General features: G+C 47.0%; 2 protein-coding genes across 2 annotated transcripts in view; both read right to left on the bottom strand.

Moving 5' to 3' along the window:
• The window catches only part of LOC127009957 (DNA ligase 3-like), a 28,295-nt gene extending 1,805 nt beyond the window's left edge, over positions 1-26,490 (bottom strand). Inside the window, exons 1-21 of the mRNA XM_050883567.1 lie at positions 26,245-26,490; positions 24,717-25,106; positions 24,379-24,582; positions 23,253-23,369; positions 22,548-22,706; positions 21,851-21,957; positions 21,113-21,324; positions 20,715-20,792; positions 20,156-20,297; positions 19,575-19,733; positions 18,142-18,273; positions 17,937-18,016; positions 16,856-17,021; positions 15,902-15,999; positions 14,821-14,920; positions 13,476-13,622; positions 12,592-12,738; positions 11,662-11,829; positions 9,300-9,428; positions 8,574-8,738; positions 4,062-4,147 (exon numbers count right to left, since the gene is read on the bottom strand). Coding sequence (XP_050739524.1) covers positions 4,062-4,147; positions 8,574-8,738; positions 9,300-9,428; positions 11,662-11,829; positions 12,592-12,738; positions 13,476-13,622; positions 14,821-14,920; positions 15,902-15,999; positions 16,856-17,021; positions 17,937-18,016; positions 18,142-18,273; positions 19,575-19,733; positions 20,156-20,297; positions 20,715-20,792; positions 21,113-21,324; positions 21,851-21,957; positions 22,548-22,706; positions 23,253-23,369; positions 24,379-24,582; positions 24,717-25,095 — 2,975 coding nt within the window. The 5' untranslated portion in view covers positions 25,096-25,106; positions 26,245-26,490. The remainder of the gene's footprint in view (positions 1-4,061; positions 4,148-8,573; positions 8,739-9,299; positions 9,429-11,661; positions 11,830-12,591; positions 12,739-13,475; positions 13,623-14,820; positions 14,921-15,901; positions 16,000-16,855; positions 17,022-17,936; positions 18,017-18,141; positions 18,274-19,574; positions 19,734-20,155; positions 20,298-20,714; positions 20,793-21,112; positions 21,325-21,850; positions 21,958-22,547; positions 22,707-23,252; positions 23,370-24,378; positions 24,583-24,716; positions 25,107-26,244) is intronic.
• LOC127009950 (acyl-CoA synthetase short-chain family member 3, mitochondrial-like) lies at positions 893-4,021 on the bottom strand. The gene has a single exon (XM_050883501.1). It carries the CDS (start codon positions 3,357-3,359, stop codon positions 1,296-1,298), a length of 2,064 nt encoding a protein of 687 aa, XP_050739458.1. The 5' UTR covers positions 3,360-4,021; the 3' UTR covers positions 893-1,295.
• Positions 26,491-26,717: the final 227 nt, after the last annotated feature.

Below are 26,717 nucleotides of genomic sequence, written 5' to 3'. Positions count from 1 at the left end.
AACACTTCAATACGATCAACACATCAAAAAACACAATCAACACTTCAACACATTCACCTTTGCTGACTCACTAACACACTTGACAACACAATCAACACTTCCCCAACACCTGGATCTTAAACCTCTCCACAATCTCAATTTTGGCTTCCTTTTCCATTATTCACTAGAGCATACACACCCACCCTTATATATATATACCCTTCACCCACACAACCCTTGATTCATGTCCATCCAATCCTGTCCACTCGAATATTGCACGCTTTTTTCCTGTACTCCTTTTAAATTCTTGCCCATACCACTCCTCTGCTCTCTCACCCCATTTTCATTATCACTTACATAATCAACTATACCACAAACTTTTAGGTATCTTTCATCAGTATCTAAATGTCTACCTTTCTTACAAGCAATATCATTATTTCTCTCCTCTTACAACACATTTCACACGTTCAACCCTAGGGCGCTCCTCTATCCTTCCCTTCCCTAATTTACTCAAAGTATACCACAAGGGGAGAAATAGTTACCTTCAATGTTTAGTCAGATAACTTTTATGGGAAAAATTGCATAACAAATTGTTGGTACGTATATAAGTTTTCAAATGCATATAAAATCAATGGTACTTAGGCTTTGAAAACATACAAGACAACTTGCATGCCTCTCTCTCTCTCTCTCTCTCTCTCTCTCACACACACACACACACACACACACAGCTAATTTGAACACTCTTTTACAAGTTAAACATTAGCAACTGCTTGAGAAGGCCCCCCTAAAAAAATAAAGTATATCTGGAATTCTAAATATTATATATATATATATATATATATATATATATATATATATATATATATATATATATATATATATATATATATATATATATAAAAACTGCAAAAATCTGACAGCTCAAGGCGATTAAAGTTGGATTTATAGATAATTACTGTGGCAGTAATATTGATGAAGTAAAAAAAATAGGAACATGAGTGTGTGTGTGATGATGCAATGCTTTGAATCAAGATAACGTAATGTGCTATCAGTCAGAGGCCTCCGGGAGGAAGAGGGAGAAGTTTCTTTTGGTAAACCTTGACCACTGCGATAACATTTGTTATGTCATCCTGATAAGAAAAGCGTAATTTCATCATAGGTCTAGCTCTCTCAGGAGCAGGCGGGGCATTCAAAACAAGGTACTTCATATTAACATTAATTTAGTCAGTCCTTGCCCTTCTTCCGCCCTCACGTGTGTGTGTCTGTGTGTATGTGTTATGTGAGTGTGTGTGTGTGTGTGTCCACACAGGCGGGCCTCAGAACGGCAACGCGGGGTCGGGGGCGTCGAGGGCGAAGCCGTGGCGGCGCAAGGCGGCCAGGATGTCCCTGTAGATGGCGGGGTTCTCGATGGTGGGCGGCACCTTGATGGGCTTGTCGCGGGCCAGGTCGGCGAGGGTCTTTCTGGCGGTCTTGCCGGAGCGGGTGCGGGGCAATCCAGGGACGGCCACGGCCAGGCGGAAGGCCGCCACGGGGCCCACAACCTCCCGCACCGTCTGCACCACCTCCCGCGCCACCTGGTCCTCCTCGGCCGCCCCCACCTCGCCCTCCACCACGAACAGGCCCAGCGGCACCTCGCCCTTGAGGCTGTCAGGCACGCCCACCACGGCGGCGTCCAGCACGCGGGGGTGGGCCAGCATGGCCTCCTCCAGGGCCAGTGTGCTCAGCCGGTGCCCCGCCACGTTGATCACGTCGTCGTCCCGCGCCCGCACGCCCACGTACCCCTGAGCGTCCACCACGCCGGCGTCCATGGTGTCGTAGTAGCCGGGGAACTTGGTGAAGTAGGTCTCGGTGAAGCGGTCCCTGGCGTTGTAGAGCGTGCTCATGAAGCCCGGCGGCATCGGCATGCGGCACGCCAGGCGGCCCAGCTCCCCGGGGCCCGCCTCGCTGCCGTCGTCGCGCAGCACCCGGACGTCGAACCCCATGAAGGCCTTGCCCGAGGCGCCGCGCGGGGGCCGCATCGGCATGCCCAGGCCCACACAGTGCGCCGTGATGGCGTACCCTGTCTCCGTCTGCCACCAGTTGTCCAGCACCGGCGTGCCGAAGGCCCCCTCAGACCACACGCGCGTGTCGTGGTCCAGCGGCTCGCCGGCCACGAAGAGGCAGCGCATCGAAGAGGTGTCGTGGGCGGCGGCGTGAGTGTGCTGGGGGTCGCTGTGCATGATGGAACGCAGTGCGGTGGGCGCCGTGAACATGCCCGTCACACCGTGCTGCGCCACCACGCGGAAGAACTGGCCCGCGTCGGGCGTGCCCACGGGCTTGCCCTCGTACACCACGGTGGTGTTGCCCGCCAGCAGCGGCGCGTAGCAGATGTAGGAGTGGCCCACGATCCAGCCCAGGTCCGAGGCGGCCCACCACACCTCGCCGGGGTTCATGCCGTAGATGGTCCGCATGGTCCAGGACAGCACGGCCGCGTGGCCCCCCGAGGGCCGCACCACGCCCTTAGGGTTGCCCGTGGTCCCCGAAGTGTACAGCACGTAGCAGGGATGGTCGGAGGACACGGGCACGGCGTCGTGGGGCCGCGCGGTGGCTACCAGTTCTTGCCAGTCCAGGTCGCGCGGCGCAGTGAGGGCGGCCTGCGGCAGGCCGTCCCGCTGCAGCAGAACTACATGCTCGGGCTTGTGGGTGGCCAGCTGGATGGCCTGGTCCAGGATGGGCTTGTACTGCACATGACGCGAGGGCTCCACGCCGCACGAGGCAGACAGCACCACGCGGGGCCCCAGGTGGGATATGCGTGTGGCCAGCTCGGGGGCCGCGAAGCCACCGAACACCAGGGAGTGGATGGCCCCGAGGCGCGTCACGGCCAGCATGGCCACCACGGCCTCGGCGATCATGGGCATGTAGATAAGCACCGTGTCGCCGCGCCGCACGCCCAGCCGCGCCAGGCCACCAGCCAGGCGCGCCACGGCGTCCTGCAGCTGGGCGTAGGTGAGGGTGGTGAGGGAGCCCGTGACGGGGGAGTCGTGGATCACCGCCAGCTGGTCGCCGCGCCCCGCCGCCACGTGCCTATCCACGGCATTGTGGCACGTGTTAATCTCGCCGCCCACGTACCAGCGCGTGAAAGGCCGCTCGGTGTCGTCCAGCACCGTGTGGTAGGGCGTGTGCCACTCCACGCCACGCCCCACCTCGTCCCAGAACGCCTCGGGCTCAGTCAGGGAGCGGCGGTGCAGCTCCTCGTAGCTGCCACTCGGCCCCGCCCCCAATACACTGTACCGCCGCCCGCACGGCGCCGAGCAGCCCGCAGCAGCACACTGGCCCGCGCCCACCGCCCTCCGCAAATCCAGACGACGTGCCAGCCGTTCCGTCAGGCGTAAGGCAGCCATGGTGAGACGGGCGGCTACAGGTGGATATGGGTGGGACTATTGAGGTCACTGTTCCTCGTCGCGGCGGGACTGGCGTGGTTGTCAAGTAGTCAAGCGCGGCGCGGCAGCGACACCCGCAGTAGAAAGACCGTACGGCCTGCGGCGACCCTACACCCTGCCTGTTGCTGCCCTCGGTCATCCCTCCCCCCAACACACACACACACACACACACCTTTCCCCGCCGCACTCCACGCCCTTTACCCTGCACGCCCTACAAGAGGCCCAGTTCACGCACGCTAGTATTGTAAAGGGTGGTGGGCATTCTACCACCATGGTGGTGGGTGATAGCGGGGGGGGGTGCGTACCTCTAGGGAGGGTGTGGATTGTACGTCTGGCAACTGGGGATGTAGACGACCTTGCCACTAGAATTCACATCACAACAAACGGAATATCATGGTCTAATGTAAAAATCCTTGAGGTGATGTATTGAGGTGCCCCGTTCTCCGATTGAGGCTTCAACACCACACGCTCCTCAGCCACACAACACAAACACTAACACAAATACGCAAAAACTGAAAGAAAAAAAAAGAAGAAAACATAGACCCCTTACTCGCATATTTCTCACTCGTTAGTTGCTACGCCTCATTGTACAAAAATAGCAAGAAATAGTGACCTGCTCTCTCTCTCTCTCTCTCTCTCTCTCTCTCTCTCTCAAAAGGATACGCCACGATGTACCGGGTGAGCACGTCCCGCTCCGTCAGGTCCTGCGGCAGCACCACCAGGGCCCCCACGAAGACGTCCGGGAGGGGCTGCAGGGGAGGAGAGGAAGTGATCAAGTGAATGAGGGACACACACACATGGAGGGGAAGGGGGAGGGGGGGGGAACCGCAGGGGAGGAGGGATGAAGTGCATTGTCACACACACACACACACACACACAGAGGGGCTGCAGGGGCGGTGAGAAAGAGATGAAGTGGATGAGGGGGACACACACACACACACACACACACACACACACACACACACACACAGGAAAGGGCTACAGCTAGAGGAGGAGAGGGAGGGAAGTAGAGAATGAGGGACACACACACACACACACACACACACAGGAAAGGGCTACAGCTAGAGGAGGAGAGGGAGGGAAGTAGAGAATGACGGGGACACACACACACACACACACACACAGGGCTAGGGGGTGGGGGGGGGAGGGAGAGGAGAAGGGCAAAGGACGCAAGTGAGGGAAAGAAAAAATACTGTGGAAATATCACGGACAGTACATGACGAGTGAACTATATCGTTGTGAGAGCAGGTGGGTCGACCCGTGTGTCCTCCAAGGCCGTGACGGAGAATTAATGCCAGCGGAGGGGGCGAGGTCAGTCTTGGCGGGTCGTCTCTTCAATGGGGTGTTAGGTATGATCACGATATATTTTACTTCACAGAGTATAGAACCTTATCATGAGAGAGAGAGAGAGAGAGAGAGAGAGAGAGAGAGACCCCAGCGGCGGGCCGTTGCCCGCTCATCGACATATTTGTATTAAATTGCACTAAGATGTAAAAATAAAAGAGAGAGAGAGAGAGAGAGAGAGAGAGAGAGAGAGAGAGAGAAAGGCATGAAGTATGGTTGGAATTTCGATGCGGTACTCCGGTACGGGTACTATATTACGTTCGTCTTTATATTAAGGTTCTATATACTTTGAGAAGGGTATGGTAGGAAAGTACGATTATTCTTTCGTACTCAATTCGTACCACATCCGTACCCAAAGACAGAATCGAGTTGCCGGGGGCAGTAGGCCGCTGTCGTCGCGGCGTCACCACGCCTCAGCGGCCTCACTGGTGTTCTCAGCCCAGGGTGCGTGGGCGTGGGCGGTCTAGGATTATCCTTCGGGTCAATGGGCTGTGACGCTAATTAAGACCCCGTGGTCATCGGAGCTCCCCCTCTCACTCAGGTCACTTCCAGGCCAACATTCAGGCATTTCAGTGTGCTCACTGACACCTGTCCACGTATGTATATATATATATATATATATATATATATATATATATATATATATATATATATATATATATATATGTGTGTGTGTGTGTGTGTGTGTGTGTATATATATATATATATATATATATATATATATATATATATATATATATATGTTATGTGTGTGTCTATATATATATATATATATATATATATATATATATATATATATATATATATATATATATATATATATATATATAGAGAGAGAGAGTAATTCACCACGACTTGATCACGTGTTGAACTCGTCATCACCAGCAACTATCCTTCCTGTGACTGAAAGGCCTAGTCGATCTTTGAGCACTGCCCGGGCCTTCACACACCACACACCCAACTCTCTTGCTCAAAAGGGACAGCAACCACTCTTCTCAGCAGGGAGGAAAAAAAAAAAAAAAAAAAACTGCTGCCTGAGCGGGACTTGCCTCAGCCTGCTAGACCGAAGCTACCTTAGCGGTGCGTGTGGGGGCGAGGGGGGATTAATGCGATGCTGGATTAGGTGATGAAGGGAAGTTAATTACACCCATAGTTTCACCACATCTTTTTCCGTACGTTCGCGCGGGTGAACGCCGATACAAAGGCAGTGTTTGCTGGGTGACTCCCAACGTCAAGTGTGTGTTTACATTCGGGCCAGTGATGTCATTTTCCCGGATTTTCCGCTAGATCTGGCGGAATTGCATGTGAATCTAGCGGGAAAAATCTTAGAATTGACATGAGTAACTGGCGGATTTTCAAGTCCAATCTAGCGGCAAATTTTTATAGCTTCACCTATCATCTGGCGGATTTTTTTAGGCCATCCTAGCGGATTTATAAATTTTGAGTTGGCAACACTGATTCGGGCTCCTCGGCCTCCCCGCCCCCTCCATGGCCTGGCCAGGCCCCTAGAACATTACAGAGGCTAGTAGGTTTTCTTGACGGGGCTGCTGGAAAGCCCCAGCCTGTGTGTGTGTGTGTGTGTGTGTGTGTGTTACTCGCTGTTCTGACGTTTACTCTCTCCTTCACAATCTCACAATGGGTCGTCACCGGCAATTCCTTGGCGTCCAGCTCTTCTCCCTGACGACGAGCACCGCCAAGTGTCTGGTGTCCGGCTGTGACTACTCCTACACACCAAAGCCTGGCTCAGAGCTGCACTCCAAGCTGCTGTGTGACCACCTGAGGAGAAGGCACGCCCAGGAGTACCAGAAACTCCTGGACGATGCAAGGAATGGTGCAACTCCAAGACGAGAAAGACAAGGCATTTCTGGTGACTGATCCAACTCTGGCGGCGGTGACTTGTGTGCCAAGAGAAGGAAGACGGAGGTGATCGCTTGCGAAATGAGCAAGGAAGGGCTGCAGGAACATCTTGTTGAGGCAGTTACCGTCAATGGGTTGCCTTCATCGTTTTTTGAAATATCAGCCATTTCAAAGATTGTCACCCATTGCGAACAAATTTGGGGTGCCCCTCAGTCAGTGGGCTGTTCTGTCACTGGCTCTTGAGGCTGCCGAGAAATAGCTGCTTGAGCTGAGGAGAGAGTTCAGAATGCGCCTGGTGAGTGTCAAGTTGGACCTCTGCACCCGCCGTGGCTGCCACTTCCTGGGGGTGAATGTCCAGGCGGTGGTCGGCGGCAGGCTGAAAGGAGTCACGCTGGCTGTGAAGGAAGTGACAGAAAGGGCGACAGGAGCAGAGATCAGGTTAAAGGTGTTGGCTTGTTTGGAGAAGCTTGGGGTAGAGGAGAGGCAAATCTACTCTTTAACCACAGATAACAGCTCCAACGTGACCTCAGAAGGAAAACTCCCACAGAATGATGTGTGTGACTTCACAAAACTATCCAGGAAATGAGGGCGAGCAAGGAGAAAACACTGAGGAACACCTCGGGGAAGATGAGGCTGCTCACACAGCACTGGATGGCACTATTGATGGTGTTGAGCTGGCAGGCCCTGGTGTTGCAGCAGTGAGGTGTGCACTGCATACCCTGCACCTCTGTGTGCAGGATGGCCTCCAAGCAAACAATGATATCACAAGCCTGCTGAGTAAAGTGCGCATAGTAGTAAGGGAGACACACACACAGGACATGCGCCAGATATTCAAAAGTAACTCTGTGCCACTTCCAAAGGTTGACTGTGAGGCGAGATGGGGATCCACATAGAATATGCTGGAGAGCATAATTGACAAGTCATTTTTCAATCAAATTGGTCTGCCAGATGAATCCCTGCTGCTTTCAGAGGAAGACTGGGAAAAAATATTTGACTTAACAGCAGCTCTGAAGCCACTCCACGAGGCGATATTTGCTCTTAAAATGAAAAATCTCACTGCTGGAGAATTCCTCGCCGAATGGATGAAGTGCAGAATCCAACTTGCAACAAGTACAGCGGTCACCTCGCTTCCCTTCCTGTGGGCTATGGAGGATCGGGAGCGTTCTCTGGTGAACAACCCAGCCTTCATTTCGGCCGTGTACCTCAATAAGAGGTACAACGTTCTCCTTACAGAAGAACAGAGAACTAAGCACAACTCATCTCCTCGAACTATGGAAGAAGATTTCTATAATGTAAACAGCTTCTACTCTGTCTGCTTCAGTGCATGTTGGAGCAGCTGGCTCTGTAGATATTGTGGAGCAGCTGCTCTGTATTTGTGATGCAGACAGAAAAGCTGATGTCACGGAGCAGGGGAGCCAAGTGGCCGAAGACCTCAAGGAGTTCACCAGCACCCCGCGCATCAATCGATGTGAAGACATTTTCCAGTGGTGGCATTACCAGCAGGAAAGTGCCACAAAAAGACTTGCGGAAGTGGCCCTTGCCCTGCCTGTCACTCAGGCCAGTGTTGAGCGAACACTGTCTGGGATAAGCTACATCCTCAGCCGTTCAGGGCTGGGATTAGATGATGATGTTGTTGATGCCATCCTGCTACTGCGGTGCAACGCATGAAACAGATGCAGCGCAGTGTGTGCACCATGGCTGGTAATTTGTGAGTTTTGTAAGATACCAGACTGTGGTAATTTTGTATAAAAGGTGGTGTAATCTATCAAAACAAGAGGCCAAAAATTAGTATAATCTTTTTCACCTAGAAGATGTGGCTAATTATTCACTCATTGAAATTATTATTATTAATGCTATTATAGTGATTATTTAGTAGTAATGGAAGTAGTTGTAATTCTTTATTCTCTTTAGGTGTGGGAACAAGTATGAAATTATGGACCTAAATAACACACAAAAACTAAAAACACTACTTACATTACAAGTTGGGGCTTTGTGGAGCGTCTTGATCTTACTGGGAATGACAACCTCTTTATCACTGATGGCTTTGGTTGGGGTGGAGGTCCTAGTGGTGGCTGGGTGGTCATAAAGTGTTCTGTGGGCCTCCAAGTTGTTCTGACACGTTGCTCCTCTTCCACATGCCTAGACAGAGAGAGAGAGAGAGAGGTACAAGTTGTGAGTTATGATGCTACAGAGAAAGGTGTACATGGGAGGCTGGAGTGAGGAGAGGGGGCAGTTAGTAGGAGATAACATAAAAAGAGAGGAGAAAAAAAAAAGGGAGAAGAGAAAATGAGATTAAGGGAAGATGGAGAAGAGAGGAGACATGGTAAGAGAGAACATGAAAATATCTGAGAAATGAAAGAAGGGACGAAAAGCAAAGGAGAAAATGAGACAGGGTACATGTGAAAAGGAGGCTTGTAAGAGGTTAGAAAATAAATGAAAAGGGGAGGAAAAGAAAAGAGCACAAAAAGAGAAAATGAGAAGCTAAATATTTTTTTTTTGGCTACACACTTTTTGTTGCCCTTGAGCCGTCTCCTTAGTTGTAAAAAAAATAAATAAATAAATAAAATAAAATAAAGGTGTATTCATAGGTAATTAAAGAGCAATACCTGTAATACCAACCCCAAAGACTACAAATGGTTATCACTAATCTATGAAATCTAGGTAAAAAGTGACATTAGGAAGTAACTTAATGAATCTTACCTTCTTTTTAAGCCCCTCTTCCTCCTCCTCCACACTTCCTCTCTCCTCGTGTTCTTTCTTCCTCTTCCTCTTCTCTGAGTTCTCTTTCCTCTCTGTCTTCTCCTTCTTTGTCCTCTTATCTTCTGCCTCCTAGAAAATGCAAATACTTTTTCTTTATGTTTCTGTGTTTGACCTCACCAAGCTACAGGAATGGAACAAAAAGTGGCTGCTATAATTCAATGAAGAAAAATGTAAAGTCCTGCAGCTTGGGAGGGGATATCCAGCACACCAATACCACATGGGAAACACTCCACTATCCACCACAGAGGCAGATAAAGACATGGGAGTGTATGTTACCAGGCTACCAGTGAAGGGATATCCAGCACACCAATACCACATGGGAAACACTCCACTATCCACCACAGAGGCAGAGAAAGACCTGGGAGTGTGTGTTACCAGGCTACCAGTGAAGGGATATCCAGCACACCAATACCACATGGGAAACACTCCACTATCCATCACAGAGGCAGAGAAAGACATGGGAGTGTATGTTACCAGGCTACCAGTGAAGGGATATCCAGCACACCAATACCACATGGGAAACACTCCACTATCCACCACAGAGGCAGAGAAAGACCTGGGAGTGTATGTTACCAGGCTACCAGTGAAGGGATATCCAGCACACCAATACCACATGGGAAACACTCCACTATCCACCACAGAGGCAGAGAAAGACCTGGGACTATATGTTACCAGGCTACCAGTGAAGGGATATCCAGCACACCAATACCACATGGGAAACACTCCACTATCCACCACAGAGGCAGAGAAAGACCTGGGAGTATATGTTACCAGGCTACCAGTGAAGGGATATCCAGCACACCAATACCACATGGGAAACACTCCACTATCCACCACAGAGGCAGATAAAGACATGGGAATGTATGTTACCAGGCTACCAGTGAAGGGATATCCAGCACACCAATACCACATGGGAAACACTCCACTACCCACCACAGAGGCAGAGAAAGACATGGGAGTATATGTTACCAGGCTACCAGTGAAGGCCAAATCCGTGCCAATGGCAGCGGGCGGGTTAATGAGTTTCTAGTTGGGTGTGGACTGAGGCTGAAGGATCAAACTATAATATCAATGCTAACTTTTTATTTTTTATTAATTAATTTTTTTCTCTTCCATACTTTTCCTTTTATCACAGACATACACAAAGCTGCAGTCTAGAAAGGAAAAATGGTGGAAAAATAACAAAAAATAAAAATATACAAGATTATATTAACCCGATAGCAGCAACAGGCCAGATTTGTAGCTTTACCATGTGCCAGCGATGCGTCAAATTTTTGCCATGATATAAACCCCCAAAATAGATGATGCATAAACTGATTACAAATGCGTTGATATATATTATGAAATGGTTTGCGTGAGTGATGATTTTTTCTCATTTTTCTTGCTTGGAGGGACCTTTAAAAAACACGATCCCTGCAGCTACCGGGTTAAAAACAAAAAAAACAAAACAAACAAACAAACAGTAATGAAAAGAAAATGCATGACCTCGCTAAAAATAGAAAAATAACTAGACAAAAAGGGAAAAATAAAGAATGATGAAGAAGAAAAACAAAAACACCAAAAAGGACTCACAAATCAATAAAAACTAAAGGTAAAATAATGGGTGAAAAAAATGAAAATAAAACAACTTTAATCAGTAAAATAATGGACATAAAACAATACCCTTACAATCTTCATCCAATAAAAGAAAAACCCTCAGGAACACAAATAACACACTCAACACACCACTATTACAAATCTTAACCTGGTAGCAGCGACGGGCCAAATTTGTGGCTTTACCATGTAGCAGCGACGGGCCAAATTTGTGGCTTTACCGTGTAGCAGCAACGGGCCAAATTTGTGGCTTTACCGTGTAGCAGCGACGGGCCAAATTTGTGGCTTTACCGTGTAGCAGCAACGGGCCAAATTTGTGGCTTTACCGTGTAGCAGCGACAGGCCAAATTTGTGCCATGATTTAAACCCTCCAAAATAGATGATACATAAACTGATCACAAATGCTTTGATATATATTGTGAAATGGTTTGTGTGAGTGATGAATTTTTCTCATTTTTCTTGCTTAGGGGGACCATTAAGAAACATGATCCCTGCTGCTACCGGGTTAAACACAGCAACACACTCAACAACACATTACTAACACAAACACCAACACTGCTCCCACTAATCATAAAGAAAGAACAGCAGCAACACCAGACAACATACTATCAACACCACCACCACCACTACCAATAATAATAAACGTAAAAACCACTGCAGCAACACCCAAGAACACACACAACACACCACCAACACCATCACTACTAACTTTCTTTTGCGCCGAGGAGGAGGACGAGGGGGTGGAGGCCGAGGAGGGGGTGGGCGAGGGAGTCTTGGATGTCTTGCTGGCCCCTCCTGAGTCCTCACCATCACCACCGTCGCCACCCTCCAACAGGCTGTCAATGTTTATGGACTCCTTGGAGGCTTTGTAGAGGTCCTGAGAGGGAGAGGAGGCACGGCTATTGAGGACGGAGTGGGAGACAACAGGAGGGAATGGAAACAGTGAAGGAGAGGGAAAGGTAAAAGAGGGAAAGGGAACAGATGGAGGGAAAGGAAAGAGAAGGGAGTGGGAATGAAGGGAAAGGGAAGAGGAGTAGGGAATGGTGAAGGAGGGAGTGGGAACAGAAGGGAAAGGGAAGAGGAGGGAGTGGGAACAAAAGGGAGAGGGAAGAGAAGGAGGGAAAGGGAACAGTGAAGGAGAGAGAGGGAACAGAAGGGAGAGGGAGGAGAAGAACGGAAAGGAAAGAGGAGGGAATGGGAAGACGAGGGAGGGAGAGGAAACATGGAGAAAGGGAAGGAGATGAACAACCAGAAAATGACACAAAGAAAATAAATATCCAGTAGTAATTACAGGTATGAAAAAGCTAAATGAGGAGGTGCAAATACCTTAAGCTTTGAATAGATAATAAAAATAACATAAATGACAACGAAACAACAAACGAGGTAAACAAAGATAGACAGGTGAGGAGCGGGGAGAAAATAGAGAAAACAATAAAAGAAAGAAGATTGAAAACAGAAACAACACAGACAAAGGTAGAGAAAAAATGATATAAAAAGAGAAAAGAAATACAAAAAAAAGAGGGTACGAAATATATATAAGAGAGGCAACACAGGTAAGATAGAGTTAAAGGGAAAAAAAATAGAAAATATAAATAAAACAACAAGATAGAGGAGATATGACACATCCCCCTCGACACACCTGCAGCTGGCCGAGGGAGGTGGCGGTCATCCAGTCCTTGTCGTGTCTCTCCCTGGTCACTCGGGGGAAGCGGATGGAGATGCCGTCAGCCGTGTGGATCTGATGGCGGGTGAACTCGGCCCCCGTGATCTCCCACACGGGGGAACACTGCGGGGGAGGGCGAAAGGTGGGTGAGAGGGAGGGAAAGAGTGCTATGTATATGTAGTTTGTGTGGATGGGAGATGTACATGAGGGGAGAAAAAGAGTGCATCAAAGAAAAATCTGGTCAAAATGAAGCAAAAATGAATGAAAATAGAAAAGCAATGACAGGAAAAATGATAACAATGACAAAAAAATAAAGAAAATGACAATACTCTACATAAAAAAAATAGTATACGATGAAACAGTTAACCACACCAAAAATAAACATCAACTCCCCATCGAAAACACCCACATTTTAATTTTTTTACAGCAAAGGAGACGGCTCAAGGCCAACAAAAAGAGTGCAGAGATAAAAAAAAAGCCCGCTACTCACCGCACCCCTAAGGCTCTATGGTTGGTATAATAAGACATACTTGCTTCTCACATCACCTATTTCTAAAGGTCAAAGAGGGGGTCAGTCGGGTTCTAATGAGTGTTTCTTCAGGTTCAAGGTACAGAAGAAGACTCACACTATCACCAGGGTCATAAAACTACCCCTGGAAATGCCCACAACTCCTACGAAAGCCTTGTCAAATATGTGTTTCTTCACCAGGGTCATAAAACTACCCCTGGAAATGCCCACAACTCCTACGAAAGCCTTGTCAAATATGTGTTCTTGGGTGGCGATGTGTCTTGTAATACGACCCTATATCCCCCCCTACACCCTCACCCCCCCCCCATGCACCCCTAAACCAGAATCTCACCTTGGGGTCAGAAGCCACAAAGTCAGGCACCAGCGGCCTGTTCACCTTGAGCCAGGGTGGCGTGCGTGACGGGTCCTGGCTGATCTTGTCCATCTTGAGCTGAGTCTGTAGCCTCTCCAGCGCTGCGTCGTCGTGCCCAGTGTGAACCTGAGGAGGAAGGAGGGAGGGAAGGGCATTAGTTGTGCTGCTGTGAGGAGGAGAGGGAGATGGTTGTTGATTGTACAGCCATGAAAGGGAGAAGGATAATTGTACGAAGTGTGGACCTGTGCAGGGAGGAGGGAGGGAAGGGCATTAGTTGTGCTGTTGTGAGGAGGAAAGGGAGACGGTTGTTGACTGTACAGCCACGAAAGGGAGGGAAGAAGAAGGATAATTGTACGGAGTGTGAACCTGTGCAGGGAAGAGGGAGGGAAGGGCATTAGTTGTGCTGTTGTGAGGAGGAAAGGGAGACGGTTGTTGACTGTACAGCCGTGAAAGGGAGGGAAGAAGAAGGATAATTGTACGGAGTGTGAATCTGTGCAGGGAGGAGGGAGGGAAGGGCGTTAGTTGTGCTACTGTGAGGAGGAAAGGGAGACGGTTGTTGACTGTACAGCCACGAAAGGGAGGGAAGAAGAAGGATAATTGTACGGAGTCTGGACCTGTGCAGGGAGGAAGGGAGAGGTGAAAGCTGTGTTGCTGTGAGGAGGAAAGGAGGGAGGGAGAAAGGCAGAAAGGGAGCTGGCGAGTACTACAAGGGTGGGGTGGATGGGGAAGGTGAATGAGGGGAAGAAAGGCCAAGATGAAGGAGAGTATGGATAAGATGGAGGAAAACCAATAAAAATGTTAAGATGAAGAAAATATTGACAAGAAGAGGCAGGTGAAGGCTATATATCAAAATGGAAACCTGATAGCACAAAAATAAGATGATAAAAACTAAAATTAATAAGAAAACATATTACACAGAAATAATAATATGTGGAGATTAAGAAGTAGGAAGGGAGATACATAGAGGAAGGAGGTAATGACTATTTAGAGGAAAGTATGCAATGGTAAAGCAAATCAATTAAATATTTCATGGGAAATCAGGACAGAAGTAATTAACCTCTCTCTCTCTCTCTCTCTCTCAAGGGAATCAAATTAATACTTCATGGGGAATCAGGACAGACGTAATTAACCTCTCTCTCTCAATCAGGACAGATGTAATTAACCTCTCTCTCTCTCTCTCTCTCTCTCTCTCTCTCTCTCTCTCTCTCTCTCAAGGGAATCATATTAATACTTCATGGAAAATCAGGACAGACGTAATTAACCTCTCTCTCTCTCTCTCTCTCTCTCTCTCTCTCTCTCTCTCTCTCTCTCTCTCTCTCAATACCTTGGTCACGGTGCACCACTTGTTGATGCGCTCGTCGTAACACCCCATCAGGAACACAGACATCATCCCGCCTGCAACACAACGCAACACAGAGAACACATTAATGCCAAGAACAACAATGATAATAAAACCAATATTAAATAAGTTCCTCGCATATAAAAAAAAACAGAAAAAGTAGAGACTATTACAACATTAATATTTGAATGATGTACCAGTGTGTGAATATCCATAAAAACACAAACGCATACACTGGTCACCACTAAACATTCATCCCATTACATCTCACACACACACACACACACACACTCCCCCTTCTTCCCCATCCCTTACCAACCCCCACCCACCACCACCACCACCGCACACTCCCCCTTCCTTCCTTCAATCCATGTGTACCTTATCCCATTTTCTCCTCTCCTACTCTCTTTTCTCACCCTACCCTCCCTGCCCTTTCTTTCCCTCACTATCCACCCTAACCTAACCCAACCCCCTCTAGCCCTCTGTGACCTGTCCTGACCTTACCTTACCTTCCCTCCCTACCCTGTCCTAACCTAACATCTCCCTTTTCTCATCCTATCCTCCCTGCCCTTTCTTTCCCTCACTATCCACCCTAACCTAACCCAACCCCCTCTAGCCCTCTGTGACCTGTCCTGACCTTACCTTACCTTCCCTCCTACCTGTCTCACTATCCACCCTAACCTAACCCAACCCCCTCTAGCCCTCTATGACCTGTCCTGACATTACCTTCCTCCTACCCTGTCCTAACCTAACATCTCCCTTTTCTCATCCTATCCTCCCTGCCCTTTCTTTCCCTCACTATCCACCCTAACCTAGCCTAACTTAACCCAACGCCCTCTAGCCCTCCCGTGACCTGACCTACAAGTCCTTCAGTACCAGTCCCTCCAGCCCCCTGGCGATCATGTCCCTTATATTTTAAACTTTCTACAATCCTCTCCTAACCCCTCCTCTACCTCCATCCCATACAGCACACACACACACCTCATCCTTCTACTCAATTCCTCTCTTCCCCTTCCTCCTCCTCCTCCTCCTCTTCCCTACCTTTCTTCCTCCTCCTCCCCCAGGCCCCAGCACCACCAGGTCGGCAGTGTCCGCCATCGCCCCATCGTTGAGGTAGTCCTTCTTCACCTTGAGCCAGTGTCGCTTGCCAGGCTCGTAGATGCTCTGAGGGGGAAGGAAGGGAGAGGAGGATGACGGAAGGGGTGAGGGATAAAGGGAAGGATACAAGGCAGGTTAGTGGTGAAGATGGGCGGTGAAGGACATGAGAGAGTTTAGAAGCGAAGACATGAGATGAAGAAAAGTGAAGACAACGAGTGAGAGATGACAATAAAAAGACAAAAAATGATAAACAAAATAATGGTTATGAGTGAAGAGGAGAGTAAGGGAAGGGAAGGAAAAAGAGATGAAGAAAAGTGAAGACAACGAGTGAAAGATAAATGACAATAAAAAAGACAAAAAACAATATAAACAAAAAAAAATGGTTATGAGTGAAGAGGAGAGTAAGGGAAGGGAAGGAAAAAGAGATGAAGAAAAGTGAAGACAACGAGTGAAAGATGACAATAAGAAAGAAGACAAAAACCAAAAAAAAAAAAAAACAATGGTTATGAGTGAAGAAGAAAGTAAGGGGAGAGAAGGAAAGAGGAAGAGGGTAACAGGGAACAAACAGAAATAAAAAAGGAAGGAAGGGCAGACTGGGAAAAAACAAAAAATGGAAAAGAGGAAACATGAAGATAACAGGTAATATTACATCTCTCTCTCTCTCTTGGCTACTCTTTACTTTTATCTTTTATGGGAGCGGCGAGTAGCGGGCTTTTTTTTCCTACTCTTTTTGTTGCCCTTGAGCCGCGTCGATGTTAATAAAAAAGGGGGGGGGGGGATGGATAAAAAAGTACATAAATAATCTGACCTACCCCAAGCAACCCTTACCCTTGCCCTAACCTAACATACCCTACCCTTCCTGCCCTTTCTTTCCCTCACTATCCACTCTAACCTAATGCCCTGTAGCCCTCTGTGACCTGACCTGCAAGTCCTTCAGCACCAGTCCCTCCAGCCCCTGCTTCAGCACCCTGGCGATCATGTCCCTCAGGTCCTCCGGTCGCTTGATCTTCACCATCTCGGAGAACATGACGTGGTTCTTCACTTCTACCATCGTCTTCTCCAGCACTGCACGCCGCTCACAGATAGGCCTGGCGGAGGGGGAGGGAGGGGTGAGGAGCGAGGAGAGAGTGAGAGGAGGAGGAGGAGGAAAGGGGTGAAATGTGGAGGAAAGGATGAGAAGGAAGAAAGGAGGAAAGAAAAAAAAGTATATAAGGATTAGGAAAAGAGAAAGAGGACAAAAGGAGGAGGAGGAGGAGGAGGAGGAAAGGGGTGAGATGTGGAGGAGGAGAGGATGGGCATGAGGAAAGAAAAAAAATATATAAGGATTAGGAAAAGAGAAAGAGGATGAAATGAGGAAGAGGAGAAGGAACAGAAGAATTAGGAAAGAAAAAAGATGAGGAGAAGGAAGAGGAAAGGAGTAAGGGTAGGAAGAGTAGGCTTAGAAAATGAGGAAGAGGAGGAGAAAAGAGGAAAGAACAAAGAATAGGAGGAAGAGAAGAAGCAGGAGCAGAACAAGAAGAGGAGGAGGAAAAGGAGAAATAAGAGGAGGAGGAGAAATATAAGTGATGACAAGGGAAAGTGGGAAGGAAGTAATGAAGCAGAAGGGACAAGAAGGAAGGAAAGAAGTGTAGATAAAAAGATAGACATAAAAAACAAGGTAGGATGAGTTAAAGAAGTGAGGAGAGGAAGAAAGGAAGGAGGAGAAAGCAAGGGTGAAAAGGAGGAAGGAAGGAAAGGAGTGCAGATAAAAAGGAGATACAAAAAATAAGGAAGGATGAGTTAAGGAAGAGAGGAGAGGAAGAAAGAAAGGAGGAGAAAGCAAGGGTAATAAATAAGGAGATCAGAATGCGTGGAAGGAAGAGTGGAAATAAGAGAAAAAAAAAGAGGAAAGAAAGAGAAAAGGATGAACATTGGCATTAACATTTTCACATTGATCAGCTGTTAGTTAATGACCAAAAGTACTTGATAAAAAATAAAGTGTGTGTGTGTGTGTGTGTGCGTACTTATTCATGAGGTCTTCGCCGTTGTAGTGCAGACAGTCAAACACGAACAGGCAGGGACAGGCTGTTTGGAAGGCTGCTTTCTGGAGGGGAGACAAAAATAAAATAAATAAATCCGCAAATAAATAAAACGACCAACTTTTTTCATTACCTCATTTTCTCCTTTTTCCTTTTTTCTATCCTTACACACAAGCGCCTCCACCTCTACCTTGTGTATGCCCAGCGTGCCGAAGGGGAGGAGGTTGCCAGTCTTGGTGCATATCATGAGCACCTCCGCGTCGAGAATTAGGTTGCTGGCGCCGGGGAAGGCCTTGGGGATGGAGTCTTTGAAGTGCTCCACCTGCAGGGATATGATGAGGCCAGGATTGGTATGAGATCTGGAGTGGGAAGTGTGTGTGAGTATGAGGGAAAGAATGGAGGAGGAGGAGGAGGAGAGGGGTGAGATGTGGACGAAAGGATGAGGAGGAGGGAGGAGAGGAAGGGCAAGACGAAAGAAGTAAGGAGAAAAGAGTAGAAGGATTAGGAAAAGAGAGAGAGGAAGAGAAGGAGGTGTGTGTGTGTGTGTGTGTGTGCGTGTGTGTGTGTGTGTGTGTGTGTGTGTGTGTGTGTGTGTGTGTGTGTGTGAGTAAGGATGAGGAGGGAGGAGAGGAAGGGCAGTAGGAAAGAAGTAAGGAGAAAAGAGTAGAAGGATTAGGAAAAGAGAGAGAGGAAGAGAAGGAGGTGTGTGTGTGTGAGTGTGTGTGTGTGAGTGTGTGTGTGTGAATTATATATTGCTCTTGAGTTGTTTCCTTTACCGTGAAAGAACGAAAAAAGAAACAATTACTTCATGCACTCAAGATCTTCAAACCTGTACATTTCTACTTTGAGATAATTAGTTAACTTGCTGCACACACTGAGGAACATCACGGAACCAGAAGTAAAATCCAGGAATAAGGAGTCGAGAAGGCTTCTAAACATAACATGACACTAACAAACTAGAGATGAACAACTGAACCCCACTCACATTTTTTTTCCCTCTCCTAACCCTTCTATTCCTTCTTCTCTTCTCCCTACTTTCCTCCTCCTTCTTCTTCTCCTCTTTCTTTTTTTCCTAATCCTTTTACTCTTATTTTCCTCTGTATGTTTTTCCTTCTCCCCTTCCTCTCCTTTCTTCTTGCTACTGAGTGTTTTATGGAGTGGGGTCCCTACAGTGTGGAGATAATTTGAGTGGAGTGGAGTGAAGAGGAGTATATAAGAAGTGGAATAGAGAAGGAGAAGAGTGAAGCAGAATGAGTGGGGTGGAGTGAAAGCATGTGGATTTGTAAGAGTATTTAACCCCTTGACTGTGGATTTCCTACAAGAAGACATCACCAAGCTACAGGAATAGAACAAAAAGTGGCTGCTATAATTCAATGACGAAAAATGTAAAGTCCTGCACCTTGGGAGGGGAAATCCAGCATACCAAACCACATGGGAAACACTCCACTATCCACCACAGAGGCAGAGAAAGACCTGGGTGTATATGTTGTCAGGCTACCAGTGAAGGCAAAATCCGTGCCATTCACAGCGGACGGGTTAACAAGTCCTACAGAAAAAGATCAATCAAGAAACTCAATCAACCCCCCCCACACACACACTATCTATCCCCTCCTCCTCTCTCACCTTATGCGGCATGACTGGCTTGAGGGAGCGCGAGAAGAACTTGAAGTCGCTCCCCTGTTTGTGTAGCTGAACGCGCTCCCCGTCGTACTTCACCTCCGCGTACATCACTCCGCTCGGACACTTCTTGAACGCATACTCCACTGACTTACACGCCTCGGCCTAGGAGTAAGTGGTGGTGAGGATGGTATGAGAGGTGGTATGGGTGTGGCTGGCTGTCAGGACTTAGGGTAATGACAGAAAGGGTGATAAATAAACAGGTTTCGACAATGCTGCTAAAAAAATCTATTATCCATCTGTGAGAATAAAAATCTGTACATAACGTGTATATACTGGGATACACTTCTACTACTACTACTACTACTAGGCCAGCTGGAAGACTGAAGAAGACAACAAGACAGTGTGTGAAGGAAGACATGGGAAGGACGAATACCAGGGAGGAGAGAGTGTATGGTAGTCAAGAATGGGAAAGACTTATAGCCCGGCCAACCCCATAAGGGAAAATATGGACACTAAAGAAGAAATAGCTGATGAAGAGGAAGGAGTAACAATAATAACACCACCATTACTGCTGCCACACTCACCAGCATGGGCCTGACGGGGGTGAGGAGTGTTGCCGACATTTTGAGCTCGTCTGTGTTGCCGGAGATGATCTTGTCCAGCACAGTGTCAATGTCCCGGGTGGTCTGGAAGGCCTCGTACGCGTCGCTGTGCACGCCCGACAATCTGTGTGTGTGTGTGTGTGTGTGTGTGTGTTGCAGTGGAGGGGGTGAAGGGAACAAGGAAGAAAGAAGTGTTAAGAGTGGTATTTTTGTTTCAATTTGATGTATAAGAGATTAAGGGCCGCTTTCAGTCACTTTGTTTGTTTTGATCGTTACCAATGGCGGCGGTCGACGCTATAATTTTCCACGTGAAACTGGCCGATGGGGTAGTGGCCGCTGCAAAGGAAGCGAGAAGTGTGGCAAGTTGTGGGGCTAGGCTAACCCCGCAGCCGCCACTACCCCATCGGCCAGTTTTACGTGGAAATACTATAGCAGCGATCGCCGCCATTGGTAACGATCATAACAAACAAAATGACTGTGAAAGCGGCCCTAAGTATTCATTATTATGCCATCTCTCCATGTCTGTCTGTCTCTCTCTTACATGTGTTTGGCTCCGGCGTTTATCCTCAGGTCTCCTTTAATGAGTCTCACCACCATCTTCAAATCATTCCCTGTTGACCTGCAAGACAAGAAAATAAAAACATATATATAAAGTATAACCTCACCATTCATTGTTATCTATATTAAGATTAAAAAAAAGAATATATAAGCACTTCTGTTTCAATTCTGGGATGACTGTTAAGGTGAATTTGATTTTTTTTTTTAATTTTGCCTATGGCTGAGGTAGGCTTTCTTGGTGGAGGCTAGTGGTTGGCCCCAGCTTACTATAGCACAGGCAAGTGTTTATAGTGGTGCCATCTTGTTTGGCTCATGTTCGTATATTCAATAACATTTTTCAGCCTCTGGCCTTTGTCACAAAACTAAACCAACTCTCCTCACTTCTTGGCGATGGCTCTGAGGGTCAGCGTCTGGTCCTCCTCCTTGGTCTTGCCACTCAGCTCCTCCAGCGCCTCGTCCACATCCTGCAGGGACAGTATGCTCTTCTTGACGGGTGGGAGCTGCTGGGACTCCTCAAAGAACTTGCGCACTGTCTCCGCCACATCCCCCTGCTCAAGGTCCTCCATCATCTCCTCCAGGCTTGTGTTGAAGACCTGGGGGTGTGGACAATGAAATAGGGTGTGGTGTGGTGCTGTGTGTTGCTTGTGGGGGTTGAGGCTACTGCATCATGTGTAGGTGATTGTGTTCTATTTACTCATTCTTAACCCGGTAGCAGCGACGGGCCAAATTTGTGGCTTTACCGTGTAGCAGCAATGGGCCAAATTTGTGCCATGATATAAACCCCCCAAAATAGATGATACATAATCTCATCACAAATGCTTTGATATGTATTATAGAATGGTTTGTGTGAGGGATGATTTTTCCTCATTTTTCTCGCTTAGAGGGACCATTAAGAAACATGATCCCCACTGCTACCAGGTTAACTATCTATTATTTCAGGAGTGAGTCAAGGTTGCAATGTCTCATATTTTAAGGTTGACAAGATGTTTGGGAATGGATGATAGTGATGATGGTGATAACACTACCAACAGAAAAATGTGCATAGTGATATGTTGAGACTAAGATATCAGAAAATGGCAAAAAAGTTGATGACAGTGATGAAGGTGATGGCCTCCACACCTGCGAGTACAGTTTGAGCAGCTGCTTGGACTGGAGGTTGTAGACGCGCTTCACCTCCCCCGGCAGCAGCAGCTTCACCCACAGCCGCAGGTCACCCTTGAACCCATCTGGGGGGGACAGAAATACTTGAGCATGGTGCCTCGCAGAAAGAGCGAAACAAAAATAAGATCCAAAATATAAACCAGTGAATACATAAATGAATTAATACATATACAGATATCCCCCACTTCATGATTGGGTCGCGTTCTTGGAAAAGCGATCAAGAAGTGAAACAATTGTATGACGAACTTGAGGTTTAAACAACAGGGATGCATTCCTAGACTTGTATGTAAGGGACCTCACTGAGTATGAACATATATTACCTGAACATTTGCATAAAAAAATACATGAAATAGCATAACTGAAAGCTGAAATGATTGTAAAAGCAAGCCAGATGGGAAACCTGTATGAATAAAGAAATCAGTCAGCCACTAAATATCAAGATAAAAATATAAGTAAATAAACACTTACCCTTACACAATACATGCACCTACCAACCCAACCCCTAACACATCACCTTCCTTTCCACCAAACTCACCCCATACCACCCACACCCACCTACACGTCATCTTCCACCTTCCCAACACCATACCACCCGACTCATATCATCTTCCTTCCCACCTGATACCACCGTCCCCTGCCCCCTCCCCCTCCTCACCTTTCCCCGAGCCGCGCGTGAGGAAGTCCGACACCAGCTGGGTCTTGCTGAGGTAACTTGGTTCATCGGCGATGGCTGCGCAGAGGCGACGGAACTCCCTGAAAGAGTTGTCCTTGTGTTTGCGGTCTGTGGGGGGGTCCTGGTGGCCGCCCTTGGAACCTGTGAAGGGGAGGAAGGGTGTTAGGGAAGGGGAGATGATGGGTAATGAGTAGAAGAGTGTATGAAGGGGAGGAAGGACATTTGTGAAGGGGATATGATGGGTGATGGGGAGAAGGTAAGAATGTGTGAATGGGAAGAAGAGGGTGAGTGAAGGGGAATAATGGGTGATCGGTGCAAGGAAAGAGGTAAGAATGTGTGAAAGGGGAGTTTTTTTCTTTTTTTACAGCAAAGGAGACGGCTCAAGGGCAACAAAAAGAGTGCAGAAATAAAAGCCCGCTACTCACCGCTCCCATAATAGACAAAAGTAAAGAGTGGCCAAAGGAGAGGTCAATTTCGGGTGGAGAGGTGTCTTGATACACTCTTCTTGAAGGAGGTCAAATCAGTAAAGGGGACAGAAAGAGAGAGAGAGGCCTCCCTTAATACCTTTGAAGGGAAAATAATAACTATACACTTTTCATCCCTCATTTCCTATTAGTACTCTCCATTTTATATTTGTGTGTCCAGATTTTCATTATCATCGTCAAATACATCAGACCGAGGACTTACCAGGGGTGCCAGGCTTGGAGGCAGACGGTGGTGGGGTTGTATCGGCCTTCTGTTGCTTCTTTGGGGTCTGTTTCTTTGGGGTATTGGCTGCCTTCTTCTCGAGCACGTCCTGAAGCTCTGCCGGTGAGGGGATGAGTTTTTATTGGTATTGCTCTATAGACGCAAGGAGAGGTGGACGAGTTGTTATTGGTGTTACTCTATAGATGCAAGGAGAGGTGGACAAGTTGTTATTGGTGTTACTCTATAGACGCAAGGAGAGGTGGACAAGTTGTTATTGGTGTTACTCTATAGACGCAAGGAGAGGTGGACTAGTGCGTTATCTCTCCCCTTAAAAATATATTGGTGAAAGATATTATTAGTCAAATGGATAGGTAGACTAGTGTGTTATTTCTCCTCTTAAAAATATATTGGTGAAAGATATTATTAGTCAAATGGATAGGTAGACTAGTGTGTTATTTCTCCTCTTAAAAATATATTGGTGAAAGATATTATTAGTCAAATGGATATTTCTCCCCTTAAAAATATATTGGTGAAAGATATTATTAGTCAAATGGAGAGGTAGCCTAGTGTGTTATTTCTCCCCTTAAAAATATATTGGTGAAAGATATTATTAGTCAAATGGAGAGGTAGACTAATGTGTTATTTCTCCTCTAAAAAAATATATTGGTGACATGATATTACTGCATCATGAATAGGTAGAACAGTGTATTATTTCCTCTGATAGAAAAAAGAAAAGGGTACCTGAGACACATTACTGTTTTTACTACTACTGCTGTTGTTGCATGAATATAAAGAGAGTATCAAAAATTATGAAGGGGGACCACATTAATTATCAGCTGAGGGATAGTCTGCAAAGAGAGTCCAATCATAGCAATTAAACAACTATAGAGGAACCACACACAGTGAATACAAAACAAAATAAACACAAAATAAATACACAAGACAAGAAAATAACAAAATGATTACACATGTTAGAAGTGTTAGAAATAGGGGAAGGATTAGCACTGGATTGAGCAAGACAGAGGAGGATCATCGCAAATCCGACCTCAAGAATGAGAGAAGATGGACCATAAACAAAAACGAAGAAGAGGACAAAACAATTCTTCGCCCGACACCATCTTCTCACCATCCATCAGGCCCATTATCTTCTTCCTGTCCTCCGGCTCCACCTCGTCCCAGTTCTCTATCTCCGTCTCCGGGTCCTCCATCTTCTTGGTGGTGGCGCGGGCCTTCTTGAAGCTCTCGAATAGGCAGTCCGTGTGGTACCAGATCTTCATTGTGTCGCCCGAGGAGAAGGGGTTGGACGTGATCTTGCCAAGGCGAAGTATTCCTGTGGGGACAATTAGGGGGTGAAATGGACGTCACATGTTGAAAATTGATGTAAACAAAAACCTGGTAATCACTGAAAAATGACTTAGGCAATTATTTCATGAGGGTGACGATAACTCAGACCTGCACACTCACCCTTCTCACACTTCTCCTTGCAGGTCTTACACTTGGCCTGCCCCCGCTTGGCATACTCGGCGAAGAAAGGATACGACGCCATGGTGGACTGTCTTAATCCTTCCAAGGGACAACACACACCAAAATAGCCTCTGTGTCCAAGGGTTGCAGGGGTGAAGGTTGGCCAGCACCCTTGATATGGCCTTAGTGGTGACGGGCTTCCTGGACTTCTGTAGACTGTCAATGGTGACTTATTTGCTTGTTTTAATGGTTGCTGTGACTGGGTGAGGGTGAGACCTTGGTGGTAATGTGAGGAAGGGATGAGTGCTGCTGACCAAAGGCTCCTCCTCTCTGATGCTTTCCTACAGTGCCAAAGAAGAACTGGCACCCGTCCATGCATGTAGCGGCCAGCTGTGTAGGGGAAGTTCTTGTTGTTAACACTATACAACAAAAGGGTAAACATCTGTAACTTCACTCATCTCACAATGGCATATGAAACTGGTTATTTCTGGAAAAAAAAAAAAAAAAAAAAATCCTCCTCACGATATACAGAAACTTAAGCCCTCACAAGACCATGAAGAAGGGAAGTTCTGTCGCCACTGAAGTTAAGTTGCGCCTCGACCGCATAGCATAGCTATTATTTATAACTAATTAATCCACGTATATCAAACTAAACTTAAGATATCTTAATGGAGGGGGGCAGTTGGTTCACTTAACATTCCTTATCATAAACTTAACAAACCTAGCATCACCAGACCCGTCCTCCTCCGAAGAAGCTTTGTCACTAACTGCTTCACACGTTCGTACGTGGTACAAACCCTGCTTCATGCGTTCGTATGTGCTACCAGTAAGTGAATACATAGTCATATATGACGGTTGCAAGATTCTCATGACGTAAATTACTTACTGTTTAGATGCTTCATTATGACCTTAATACTGTAACAGGGGGCTTCGCCCCCTTTGAACCCCTAGTTGGTATGGAGATTGAGTGAAATTGCGTGGTTTCCGTACGTAGTAAAAAAATCCCGGAATGTATGAAATTTCCCTACATCTAAGTAATTGTAAGGAATTTCCCTACATCTAGGGTATTTTTTTAACCCCCCATAACTCAAACACTATGCATTTGCGATGCATTTATGTTTACCAACATATTCCCTGAAGTCTCAATGGCCCCCTAGCCAATTTTGGTTGCGAGGGGCGAGTATGGGCAAACACTAGAATACCAAAATGCAAAACCAAACATTTAAGGTGTAAAGAACTAATATTGAGAGTGTGTGTGTGTGTGTGTGTGTGTTTGACACACACACACACACTCAACAAATATACTCAAACACTCTTAAGTCAGTAGTATCCTAGTTTCAAACCTATATTTTTTTTCATAGCTTGACACTTTAACATGCTCCCCCTTGTCGTTTAACACTTGTCTGACAAATTGTACTCTTCATTTTTAAGGTGCAAAGAACTAATAGTGTGTGTGTGTGTGTGTGTGTGTGTGTGTGTGTAAACCAAGTCAGTAAGTAAAGCAGGTAAGTAGGTGTGTGTGACGTACCTGTGGGCGTTGAAGGGGCAGCAGCTGTGTCTCCCCCACCTGTCCTGGCCTGGCTCACCCCTCACTCTGGCCGGCGGGGACACGGCCAGCGATAAATACTCCCAAGCCTCAACAAGACTCAACCTGAAGCATTTGCATCATCTAGATAAACACGCAATTGTCACCCTTCTTGCCTTCAGTGGCGCAAATACAGCGTGGCCATAGCAGGACCCGCGCTGCCTGGCACACGACAAGGCCAAAAGTGCCTCTGTATGACCTGCTGGGGATCAATGGATACTAATAGGGGTTAAAATAGCTTTATATAAGATTCCTACATGTGATCTACTAATAGGAAATACTAATATTGGCTCATTAACAGCGTGGCCATAGCAAAACCCGCCTGGCACACAAGACCAAAATTAAGTGCCTCTGTATGACCTGCTGGGGATCAATGGATACTAATAGGCGTTCAAATAGCTTTATATAAGATTCCT

This window comes from Eriocheir sinensis, chromosome 42 (assembly GCF_024679095.1).
Source record: "Eriocheir sinensis breed Jianghai 21 chromosome 42, ASM2467909v1, whole genome shotgun sequence".
In the NCBI taxonomy this organism is placed as follows: domain Eukaryota; kingdom Metazoa; phylum Arthropoda; class Malacostraca; order Decapoda; family Varunidae; genus Eriocheir; species Eriocheir sinensis.
This window is presented reverse-complemented; position numbering and strand designations above follow the sequence as displayed.

Bases quoted from the DNA above. Each gene is read 5' to 3' on its own strand.
- LOC127009950 (XM_050883501.1), bottom strand. From the start codon at position 3,359: ATGGCTGCCTTACGCCTGACGGAACGGCTGGCACGTCGTCTGGATTTG.